The 13,326-nt window shown below is 38.3% G+C and overlaps 1 protein-coding gene across 2 annotated transcripts in view; it reads left to right on the top strand.

Annotated features, from left to right (window-relative positions):
- The window catches only part of LOC131046862 (uncharacterized), a 118,536-nt gene extending 105,724 nt beyond the window's left edge, over positions 1 to 12,812 (top strand). For both annotated transcript variants that reach the window (XM_057980655.2, XM_057980656.2), the window contains 2 exons: positions 3,082 to 3,257; positions 11,985 to 12,812. In XM_057980655.2, coding sequence (XP_057836638.2) covers positions 3,082 to 3,257; positions 11,985 to 12,601 — 793 coding nt within the window. In that variant the 3' untranslated portion in view covers positions 12,602 to 12,812. The remainder of the gene's footprint in view (positions 1 to 3,081; positions 3,258 to 11,984) is intronic.
- The last annotated feature ends 514 nt before the right edge of the window (positions 12,813 to 13,326 follow it).

Raw genomic sequence — 13,326 nt, forward strand, 5'->3', positions numbered from 1 at the left:
GCCTCAACAATTGCCTCAACTGCGAGATTTGCTAGGAGTCTGTCATCAGGAGCCACAATTGCTCCTCTCGGAGTTGTAGTGTTTTGCACATTTGATGATCAGCTTCGGGCATTGGATGGTAGGAGGGAAACCGGCTGCCGCCACAATGCCACTTCTAGCTATCTTCTTGGTTATAATTGACTGAGGATGTCCATTGTGACCAAATATTCTTTTCTTGAATTCTTCCAACTCGAACATTCCCAAGTTGGTGTCACTAACTTCCCTCCATTTTGAAATGATCTTTTACTCGGGAGGAATCCTTTCTGTTCATTTTTTATTTGCCTTTGCCTGGAAGTGCTTGCCACCTTGCTTGACTCTGCCATTTAATTTCTTGCAAAACAAAATAACTAACATTAAATTCTTGCTAAGCAAATCTTAAAATGTACCAAGGGAAGAATTCCATGCTGCGTGTTCCAAACAGAATAAATAAAACCTCCTAAGATTAGAACTCCCAGATGAAGAAAAAACTCTCTAGCTACTTTTCATGCCTTGCTTTTGACTTAAATTCTCCAAAATGCATTGTGAATAATGAACTCTCATGTCTTGTTTAAATAGGAAATTCACCCATCAAGTTGCTGAGTTTGTACTAGGATAAATTTAGCAATTGCATTAATTCTTTCCCAAACACATTTCGTGTTTCCATTGTGAGGGGGAGACGACTTATCCTTCCAGTGGATCCTGCTTGTCATACTTGGCTTCAAAAATAAGAACTTCCATTATGTCTTGAGTTACGCCCCATTAGTGAAGAATATTCCATTCCAAACCTACTCTTTCATGTTTCTATCTTGGGCGCATACTAGATAGGAAGGAGGTTTTTTTAGTGTTAGTGCCAATTCTACTTTGGTGGAAGATTCCTCTTGCTAGGGCGCATATGAGATAACCAGAAGGATTTTCAAACATTTAGTAACATTTGCTCGTTTTGTAGACTCTTGAAGTTGGGCACATATTGGAGGTGGAGGAATTTTGAATGCCTTAGTAAAATTCTTGAGCTTCCATATCTGAGAAATGCTTGGGTGCACATTAAGCTTGGAGGAAGATTTTCTCTATACTAGCCATTTTTTTGCCATTTCCATCACTTGGTCTCATTTGAGAGCTGGAGGAGGATTTTTTGATAGAAGGAACATTCCTCCTCTCCTTGGAATTTGTGCCCATGTAGAGGTTCTTGGCACATTTGAGGAGCAGAGAAGGATTTTTGAACTCAAGGACAATTCCTACCTGCCTTGGGATTTGCGCCCAAGGAGAGATCTTTGGCGTATTTGAGGAGCAGAGAAGGATTTTTGAACAAGAGGAAAATTCCTCCTCTCCTTGGGATTTGCATCCAAGGAGTTAGTTTGGGCGCATCTGGAGCTTGGAGAAGGATTCTTGCACAAAAGGATAATTCCTCCTTGTCTTGGGATTTGCACCCAAGAATAGATTTCGTTGTGCTTGTGCTTCAAAGGAGGATTTCCAAACTTAGCTAAAATTTGATCACCTGCTTGCTCATTTGCTTTTCCGGATTTAGAACTGGATGCTCATGATCTTTCTACAGTCAGTGCTTCGCCTATTGCCAAGGATAGATCTTCTAAAAATAGACTTACTAAAAATAGCAAGTTCTTCCAAACACAAAATTAGGGCAAACGTGGACACAGTGAAACTTACTAAAAATAGACACTGCTAAAAATAGTAAGTTTGTCTAGACTCCAAACTCAAAATTAGGCCAATCGGGGCCACAATGAAACTTACTAATAATAGTAAGTTCTTAGAAAACGCTCAAATTACACTGGGAGGCCCTTTGAAGGATTCTCTTTTCTACACTTAGCCAAAATTTCACTATGCCCATGGTTATTGACTTCTTTTCTAAGTCCGTAGGAGAGAAACCCTAAAATAGACAATGATTGCTTCCAGACTTGGCCAAACTTTACCAAAACGTTTGGGGACTTGAGGGAATTGAGGAAATTGCTGCCAGACTACCAAAAATCTCACAACCAAAAGAGCAAGTGGACAAAAATGCAAGGGGTCCCCATTTGGAATGGGGTGATGTGTGAATAGGTCACAATACTACCTATCAAAAGGGATCCATTTCAGATCCTTTATAAATCTTTGCCAAGAGGATTAGTATTTAAAGTCAAGGGGTGTGAGCAGCCTTCTAGGAGTTTGTAGTGGGGGAGATTACTAGTTCTAGGGATTTATAGAGGATTAATGCAAATATGGGTTAACCTGACCAAATTTATTGCTGCACCATGGAGCAAGTGACAGAACTTCTAAACTTTGTCTTCTTCAGCTTCTAAAGATAGTCTTTTACAGTGTGCCAATCTTTTCTATTATTCTACGGCAATTTCTTCTCATGGGAAAGCATGTGACTCTTATATGTTTATATTGTGCAGATTTGTTATTGTGCATGGCTTATTCTTTGTCTTGATATCGCACTTATCAAAAGGATGACTTTCCCAACATTCTGTCTGTTTAGGTAGCCTGCAACTGTTATATTCACCAATTGAGTCACTTTCTTCCCCATTTTATGTTCCTTGCATCTCTAGGAGAGTAATTTAGTCCAATAAATCACTGTAAATTCTAACTTGGAATTGCACTATGGTTGGTTTGTCCAACTTTCAATCTATTTGAGAAGCTTGTAGCTGTTGTATTCTCTGTTATTTGATTATTCTCACAATTATGAGTCACTTTCTTCCACTTTTATATTTTATATTGCAACACTACTCTACATTATGAAGCTTTTTGACTCCAAGATTTTCCGTGGGTGTTTTGTTTCTCTATGGAAGACATGTAAAGAAAACACTTAGATTACTAGAAAGTGGATATTAGAGTTAAACATAATTACAATTCATGTACTTGTAGCTTTCCAATCCTACACTTCTAAGGGCTCAGGAGTGAGTGACAATTTTGAAGCTGGAGTTAGAAGTTCTGAGTCAATAGCAGAAACAAGTGACTTGGAAGCTCTTTACCATGCGCTTTAATTTGCAAATTTGTTTTATAGGTATTGTGCCTTTGTTAGACCAGCAACTGGAAGTAGATGCTTAACAAGGGGTTTTGAATTGTTTTTGGCAGGGATTTATTTGATCAAAAGGATGGTGTTGTTTCACCTAGCATTTGGAAAGATTCTTGGATGGCTATGAGGGCTGTAGTCAAAGTAAAAACTTTTCAGATCATAGTGTTGCAAGGAATTGTAGGTTCATTTCCATGGACGGCAATGGTATTTTTTACCATGTGGTTCGAATTGATAGGTGAGTTAAAGAGAAACAAGATTCATGTGTTTCTATTATTTGGAATAGTTAAAAAGTTGAAAATCTTGCATGTTGCTTCCTTGTATCTGAGCATTATACATTTCATTTGTCGATATTGCACTCCAATCTCAAGCTTGTAATTTAGAGTTATCTTAGTGAAGGTAATCATAGAGATAATTTATCTTTTTTTATCTCAGTTAAGAATTCAATGTGCAAGATCCAATCTATGATTCATGAACATTACATACATGTTATGAGGTCCACAGAAAAAGTAAGAAAGAAAAAAGATGCCTTATATGATTTGGGCTTTGTTGATTCCTGGGAAGCAAGACCGTGGAATTTTTATTTTCTTATTCCATAAAGGAACCCGAGAAAAACTTAAATTGTTCTACTGCCTGCATTTTGCAACTCTCACAGAAATATATTAATTGATGTATTATTTTATTATTAATATTATTTTTTTCGTAAAGGTAAGCTTCTACCATAGGGGGTAGATCCCTTCATATTGATCATAGCAGAATAGATTACATCCAGTTTGCAAAATACAACAGCCCTTCGCTATGCACATTCACCCTCTCAACCTGAGAGGCAGAGAACAAGTTCCCATGGTTACCAACAAAGTTAGCAAAGGACACAGTCATGTTTTGCTCCAAACCTACCCTATACAAACCTAGAGCCTCAGCCACCTTTTGTTTCCTGCCAACCGCTTCTGCATCAAAGATATCCGCAATAAAGCCTTCCTTAGGCTGGGGTTGAATCGATTGAATCTCAGCCCTCATCCCTTCCTTATATCTTTCTTGCAAGAAAGTGTCTGCCAGTTGCACAGCCTTATAGATCTTCCCGGTTGCCTGAACCACCATTATGAAAAACCTCTCCAGAACTGCGCCATCATGAACATGCCCTGCTGTAATAAAGTCCTCCCTCAGAACATTCTTAATCGCCTGCAACATTGAGTCATTTTCCACTGAAAACACCCTCCTCAGCTGAGCATTAGCCTCCTCCAACCCACACAGACAAACAACCCCAAAACTAATTCTACTAGCCATCCTCCGAATGCAAGTTCCAGTCCAATCAAAAAAGACCAAACAATGGTTCCTTAAAATAGACACAAAAGGATCTGGAAACCAGCCTAATCCCAAAAAATGTTAGGGATAATCCAAATTTTGAATCCAATCTCCTGACCAACTGCGAAAAAGGAATCAAATCTCACTAGATAGATTTTCTTTGATAGCAAAGACCACGGGTTACTCAAGAGACCCTATACTATTCGTCCTCTCCTTGATTCAATCAATGTCAACATCCTGTTTTGCTATCTCCTTAAGATCCGTCAGCATGTCCTCCTCTGACCAAATAATTCCTTCCTTGTCCAATTCAATCCCCAAGTTTGCCACCCTATCCGCCGACTGATTTGCCTCTCTGTACACGTGAAAAAAGGATACACTCTCCAATTGTCTAGCTAGATCTAAGATAACATTCAACCATTTCTTTAGTTTCCAGTTCAACGTATCTTCTTTACTAACAACATTAATACAAATCAAGGAATCTCCTTCTACGTCAATTTGTTTGATGCCTTTTTTATTGCAAAACTCTAGACCTTTGGCCAATGCCTCGAATTCCACTTCATTATTCATAGCAATGCCTGCCTTCCTTGCCAACACCCAAACACACTTCCCTTTGTCATTTCAAAATACACATCCTACCCCAGCTCACCCCTGGGTTGCCTTTTGCCGCCCCATCGAAGTTCATTTTCAATCTCCCAACCTCAAGTGCTTTCCACCTTACTTTTTCTTTGTTCTTTCCCCCATTTGGAGCCAATTGGGAAGGGACTTTCAAGCGGCTCCATCTCTTTTGTATATCAGCATCCCATTGGGAAAAATAACTACTTTTTTTATTTCTCTGATTTGAATTAGCAATTTCATAGATCGCCTCCTCAATCTTTATAGTTAACTCCTCAACCGAGAGAGACTTGTCGTAAAAGATTCTCCTGTTTCTTTCTTTCCAGATGTGCCACGAAATCATTGATGGGGCCAAAATCCAAATGTTACTCCAAACATTTTTAGCTCCCTTAACTGGCCACCCTGGGAGGAATTGAAAAAACTTACACTGTCTAACCCCACGCCAACCAAGAGAAGCAAACAACCGATCCCATACTTCCCTGGCATATTGACAATCAAGGAGAATATGATCAACCCACTCATAGTTGTTAAAAACTTAAAACACAACCTACAAATACTAGGGCCCTGGAAGCCCAACTTCTTCAAGCGATCTCCTGTCAGTATGCGACTATGAAGAGCTGTCTATAGGAAAGCTCCTGCCTTAGGGAGAATGCTAGCATGCCAGCATAACTTCCTAGGTCAATCTGAAGGACCAATGATGGATTGGACATGATACTCCAGCCTCACCGAATAATCTCCCGATTTAGATCCACTCCAGACAACCACATCTTCCTACTTAGATAAGATAATCTTTCTGCCATCCAATACGTTCTGTAGCAATGTCCTATCCTGACCAAGAATGGAAAAACCATTCAAGTTAATCCATGAAAAGAAAGCCCCTTGTGCACACATAATCTGCCACTGTTTCCCCAATAACGCCAATGATGTCCTGGATCCATTCTGAACTAACCAACTTCACCAATTCCACTTCCCCATTCTAGGAATCAGTCTAGAATTTTGCTCTCCTCCCGTTATCAATTCTCCAGGTAACATGATTAGAAATTACAAATCTACTGCTCCACATAAAACTCTAGATAGAAGATCCACCTATAGCATTAGCTTGCATCAAAACTCTCACTGAGTCCTCATCCAAATACTTTGATCTAATTATCTTCACCCATAGCTTTTGGGGCTCCTTAAAAATTTTCCAAATCAGTTTTGCGCCTAGAGCAGAGTTATGTTTATGAATGCTTCTCAAGCTAGCACCTCCCACTTCCTTTGGGGTACAAGTAACATCCCAGCCAATGAGAGGGATTTTCCTAACTTCCTTCGAGCTTTCCCACAAGAAGCGTTTCATGATACCTTCCAGCAATCGAGATGCTTTAACAGGAATTTTAAAACATGACATGATGTATATTGGAATAGCTGCCAAAATAGCCTTCATAAGAACTAATCTGCTAGCAAGTGTAAGCCATCTATGCTTCCAAAGATAGATTTTGTTCTTACAATTGCCTATCGTATCCTCCCAGTTAGAAGTATTGCATTTACTAGAAATAAGGGGGCCCCCCAAATATTTGACCGGGAGATGTGCCAACAGGAAGTCTAGAATGGAAGCAATGTTTTTGTGAACGATTGGGCTGACATTAAAAATGAATATCTCTGATTTATCCATATTGCAACATTGTCCCAATGTTGCCGAATAGACATCAAGAGCAAACTTGATGACTTTCACCTCCCGAGAAGATGCTTCACCATATAATATTGTATCATCGACAAACTGAGAATGAGTCACTTTGATATCGTTTGCCACTTGTATACCCTTCCAACTTCCCGAATCTCTAAGGTTGTTGATATATATGCTCAGTGAATCTGACATGACCACAAAAAGAAAAGGGGAAATCGGATCTCCTTGGCGGAAACCGTTAGAAGCTTAAAAAAACTACATAAAGAGCCATTGACCAAAAATGAAAAATGAGGAGAGGAGATACAATGTTTAATCATACAAACCTAGTCTTCATCGAATCCAAATTTCCTCAAGACATTCAACAAGAAGCCCCAGTTGACCTTATCAAAAGCTTTACTGATATCAAGCTTAACCAACATACCTTTCAATTTTTCCTTGTTAATGGAGTGGACTATTTCATTAGCAATATTAATACTTTCAATAATCTCTCGGCTCGGAACAAATCCATTTTGTGCTTCCGAAAGAACTCTAGCAAGGACCTTCTTGAGTGTGTTGGCCAGAGCCTTAGTGATAATTTTATAAATCGAATTGCAGAGAGAAATAGGTCTGTAGTCCCCAAAATTTTTACAATCCTTATTCTTTGGAATGGGCGCAATAATGGTATTGTTTAAATCTCTAACAAATCTCTTCTTTTTTCTAAAGTCCTTTGCCACCTTCCAAACATCCTCCCCAATGAAGTTCCAATATTTTTGATAAAACTTAGTTGTAAAATCATCGAGCCCTGGGGTCTTATCTGGATGGAGTTGAAAAGTAGCCATCCTCAATTCTTCTAAAGAGAAGGGTTCTTTAAGCATTTTGTTATCCTCATCGGAGACACATCTAGGAATGCAGTCCCAATATTTTTGACAAAACTTAGCCGTAAAATCATCGAGCCTTGGGGTCTTATCTGGATGGAGTTGAAAAGTAGCCACCCTCAATTCTTCTAAAGAGAAGGGTTCTTTAAGCATTTTGTTATCCTCATCGGAGACACATCTAGGAATGCAGTCCAAATATTGGATACCACTATAGCATCATTAGCAAACTTTCCATCAAGAATCTGCCTGAAGTGATCAACCGCCTCCCCTTCAATCAGTAGTGGATCATTAATAATAGAACCATCTTAACCCTGAATCTCACTAATCCTATTCCTTTCCCTTCTGCTCTTAACTGAGTCATGAAAGAACTTGGTATTGAGATCAACATCAACCAACCAATTCTCCCTGGCCTTCTCCCTCCAATATACTTCTTTGGCAAGGAGTTCAGAGTGAATTTCTTTCAACTCTTTCTCTTTTTGAAAATCCTCCACAAACATACCCATTTGAATGACTCTTGCGTTCAATGCCTCTAATTCAGATTCAATCATTACCTTTTCTACAAAGATGTTTTTGAAATGAGTAGTGTTCCATTCAATCAGTTTTTGTTTTATGAATTGGAGTCTTTTCATAAAACAATATGAAATCGTTCCTGCATAGATATTGCTCTCAGACCACCATGAGCACAACAAATTCTCTTAGTGTGGATCTCTCCACCACATGTTGGAAAATTTAAAATATCCTTTCCTAGGTGGCTCTCAAAAATTAATCTCTAAGGAAACAGGGAAGTGGTCAAAACCCGACACAAGAATAATTTTTGGATTCACATACATTTTGATCAACAACTCAACCGTTCCCCACCAAAAATCGATCAAGTCTCTCAGCTATGTTGGTGAAACCGACCCTACAATTGTTCCATGTAAATTCACCATTGGTAGGACAGCAATCCATGACTTCCATCGCATTGACATTCCTGAAAGTCCACCATCACCTTATCAACTTTAAGCCTGCCTCCTCTTTTCTCTGTCGGGTCCAACAGAGCATTATAATCGCCCCCGAGAATGATATGTTCATCTACCACCCCACATTGAATGATTTCCTGCCAAGTATTGAATTTTTCCTCCGTTTTAATAGGGCTGTAAACATTAAAGAGATGACAGACAATGTTTTCCTTTTTAAAAAGAGCTTTACACAGCATCCAACTTTTTGAGCATTTGAGAAAAGAAATGTCAACCAAATCTGGATTCCATATAACTGCCAGCCCGCTAGCCGAACCTATGGCATCACAAAAGGAACCTCTCCAAGGTCGGCAAAATTTAATAAAATCTTCCCCAAAGTTCGCCGAAATCTTAGTCCCTTGAAACAAGAAAATATCGGCCCTTAATTTCTCCATTTGATGTTTGATAAGACGCCTCTTGTTAGGGTTGGAGAGACCCCCGACATTCCAACTAAGACCCCTCACATTCCAACTAACCAACTTCATTGTTGTCCAAGGGAGTCCTTCGCTCCCTTGGATTTGGCAAGAATTGTTTAATGGTGGGTAGACCTTTCTTAAATCTTCTTCCTCCTTTTTCTGTTTATTTGTTTTCCTCCCTCTCCCTTTACCAGATTTGTTATGATAAAAAGCCATGGATTGACAAATACTTCTCGGATCAATGGTGACTAGGCCATCCTAATCCTCCAGAGCATCGTCCTCAAGCCATTCTCCTTCTTCACAAGAAGACATTTCCTTATCGCTACCGTCAGAAGGCTTAATCGTTGCAGTGCCACCCTTCGCATTCAAGGGTGAGGCCACCTCCATAACCTTCGGAGAACACTTCAAGTTCCCTATTTGTGGGATCTCCAAATTTTCTATGGTATTAGAGACCCCAACCTCCTGAGCAACAATTTGCTTGCTTGGAGAAATACGGTTATAGGGGTTGAAATGTGTAGAAGTCTCTCCTATCTCCCCAGAAACAATTTGTTGCATTTTGGGATCATCACAAGCCATTTTCTTTGGAGGATCTTCCTTATCCTTAATCCTTTTTGGAATCGAATGTCTTTTAGTCTCATGACCCTGCAAATAGTCCTCCTTCATATGTTTCCTACTACGGCATCTTATACAAACAAAATTCTCCTCTTCAACTTCCACCCGTTGAAGCCAATGCTTCCTATCAACACATAGGCGAATGATTCTAGGAATTCTCCTAACTGCAGCAATTTTAATTCTTGCATATAGGTATGATTCTCCATTGATGCGATCACCATCGATGTCAATAATTGTGCCCAAAGATCTCTCGATCTTTTCCAAACAGTCTTCCACCCAGTATTCAGAGGGCAAATTATACAGTCTGATCCAAATGGCCGAATCATACGGATCATAGACTAAAGGATCAAAATTGGCAACCGATTTTTGCATATATAGAGGAGAGTTCTGCATTTCCCACAGACCACCCTGCAAAATAGCTTCCCTGTCTCCTTCGGAAGCAAAAATCACAACAAAAAATCCTTTAGGCAAAAATTTCACCATATGTTGGAATTTCCAGGAAACCTTGATCCAATTTTTAATGGAAACCCTATCCCTCTTCGGACCAACGAATTTGCAAATAGTGGCCAGGTCTTCTAAGAGGGTTTTATCAATGATGGACTCCTCTGAGACATCCACAGTGAATATCCCTTCGTGATCCTTGTCATCGCAAACATCCTTCTGGGAGAGATGATCTCCATTCCCACCATTTCCCTCCTCGCTCTGCAACTCCATTTCTTAGTGTTGCCTACTTCCTATTCAATGTATTTTTATTATTCATACGTATTGTTTCTTTTTCTTTTTCTTTTAAAATTTATTTATTTTTTGTTAATTGACGTATTATATAGTATATGTAGACACCTAATATTGCCCTAGCCTAATTAAATAAATATTTAATCCTAAGGATTCTATTAATTAAATAGATTTTTATTTATTTAATTAATTCACTTATCCTCTTCTAACCTTAACCTTATTTATTTAAATTATCCTTTCCCTAAATTAAATAAATATTTATTTATTTAATTGATCCTACTTCCTCTATTAATTAAATGAATTTTTATTTATTTAATTAATTCATTAGCTTTTTCCCTCCATGACACTTGTCATTTATCTCTTAATTTGCCCCTAACTACCAAGTTCATATTTTATTATTTCCTCTACCCACCCTTTAATCCTAGCCGACCATTTATCCTTTCACCTCTTAATCTTATCCCTCCATTTTCTAAGGTGTTCTCTATATAAGAGGATTCCTTCATCCTTTCACAACCCTAACTAATGCGTCTATCAATCTTCAAGCAATCAATCAACTTCAAGCAATCAAACGTCTACACAACCACAATCCGCTCTTTGTTGAGCTCTTGTGCACAATACAAAATCTGAGAGCAAATATATCAAACAAGATCAAGGGAGATAGGAAACAATGGAGATTAAACCCTACCAAGCATGTGAATGGTATAATCTTTCTATTTTGTTGTGAATTGCATGTTTTAGGTTCTTCATTGGTGTATGGTGGATTCTTAATTGTAGAACTAGGGTTTTATGTGGTTGGACCTTTGTTGTTTTTACAATAATTTAATCTTCCAAATTTCACCGTATACAGTATATACAGTGGCAAAAAACAAAGAAGAGAATCTAAGATTATTTTTGAGCAATCACTAGTCATGAAAATGAAAAATCTTCTAAAACATAATTTTGAATCACATAAAATGTAATTAGATTCAATAGTGAAAAAGGGTAACATCTGGTATTCACTTGAATTGATTATCCAAACAAGCTTTCATATCAATCAATAGTTGTGGTTCAGCAAACTATATTGTTTCATGGCATTTCCATCCTCTTTCAGCTAGCCGATTTCTGCCAAAAGTGAAAAGTTCCTAATTGCCCATTTTATGATCATAGTTACAATTTTTGGAGAGTTTGGCAGGTTTAAGAAGTGGAAAGGTTTACCAAAGTTCAGAATTTATCTGTTTGGAAAAGTGTTCAAAACCATGTAACAGGGCTGATAAACATACATACTTTACTATTGATCTGTCTACAATACGGTGCACTTCAAATGTAATATAACCAAAAAGTTAAAACTTTTAACATAGGAATTGAGTTTCGTAGTACCCTCAGTTCTTTCTAGTGTTTCTTGTTCACATCTCTGTTATCATATGGCCTTGCATACTGAAGATTTGCAACATGCCAAACACTATGCAGGCTCTATGCATATTCACATGCAAATAGGCCAAGGATGATAATATACACAACTCTTTTGTTCTAGTATCAACGATTGTTGCTGTTAAATTCTGATGTATTCCCTAGATAGATGAAAAATCTTTTTCAAATAGAATTATAAATGCAAATTAATACCATAATTTTTTCTTCTCTGTTGTTTGTTCTGATATGATATACAATTGACTCTCTTGGTTTTTTCTGATTCCTCAGATGCTATTTCTACTGTATTAAGACTAGAGGATTGTAAATAGAGCTGTTTCTAGTAAGATTTTCAGAACGCAGATGTATGTTTCTTGTTCCACCCTTGTGGTGCAGGTTTTAGCAACAAAGGTGCAGCAATGCTGATGGCTATTTTTGCTGGAGGATGTGCATTTGGTTCACTCTTTGGGGGCTGGGCAGCAGATCAGGTGGCAAGTATTTTTCCACATTCAGGCCGTATCTTGTGTGCACAATTCAGTGCCTTCATGGGTATACCTTTCTCCTGTATTCTACTTCTAGTCATACCCCCGGCTACAGAGAGCTGGTTCTTGTTTGGAGCTACACTTCTGTTTATGGGTCTGACAATTAGCTGGTGTCAAGTATGTGCTAATAGTCCACTTTTTGCAGAAGTAGTTCCTACGAAACATAGGACTATGATATATGCTTTTGATCGTGCCTTTGAGGGCTCTTTTTCAGCATTTGCTGCACCCATAGTTGGGATTGTAGCAGAAAATATTTATGGGTATAATACGAAGTCTGTTATTGCAGAAACAGGCTCAACCAGAGAAGCATATGCTTTATCTAGGGGACTGTTTTCAATGATGGTTATCCCATTTGGACTATGTTGTCTATTTTATACTCCTCTGCATTTTGTGTATAAGCACGATCGTGATGAAGTTCGTGCAATGTCCTCGATGGATGAAGAGTTGCATCTTATGGCGAGCTCAGATTGATCTTGAGTTGTAGGAACAAAAGGATTTGACCATGCCAAGTTGGTCTGAGCCCATGTTGGGAAAAATCCTCATCCCGTGCCAATGAACACTGGTTTCTTGAAAAATAATTGTGATGATGAGTAGCATATTGTTTCTATATTTGTGATGCAGATTTATTCCTCTCAAATTAAATTGGATTCTTAATGCAGCATAGCATTTCCACAGCTGGCAACAGGTTGAAGGGAATACATTATAGAAGTCTGTTTTTGTTTACAAGAATAGGTCAATCACTTATGCTTCTGCCAGTTTGATTGTCAACTGATTTCACTCTCTGAGTAATGCTTAAATGCAGATAATGGAGCTGGTAACCAAATTGCAGTAACCTTACATCAATAGCTAGGTCTAACTATATCGCATCAAATAAATTGTTTTTTACATCTCACATGCAATTTAACAGTACAGTGAGTGCAGTGATTCATCACTTTCCTATGAATTGCAGTCCGGGACAGGTGGTCAACATTAGACGTTAAAAGCATGCCTCAATTACTATATAACCAATCTTATCTAAATTTAATCAAGAGTTTGGGGAGATGTACTACTTGAATCTGTCGTCAAAAAAAGCATGTTTTGGCTTATTTCTATAAAAATAAGACCTCTCTAAACTCCACAATATTGAGTTCCCTGTAAATTGAGCTGGCATTTATATCATTAGTCAAAATCGTAGGTGTTGGAAGCATAAACATTCA

This window comes from Cryptomeria japonica, chromosome 4 (genome assembly GCF_030272615.1).
Source record: "Cryptomeria japonica chromosome 4, Sugi_1.0, whole genome shotgun sequence".
Classification (NCBI taxonomy): domain Eukaryota; kingdom Viridiplantae; phylum Streptophyta; class Pinopsida; order Cupressales; family Cupressaceae; genus Cryptomeria; species Cryptomeria japonica.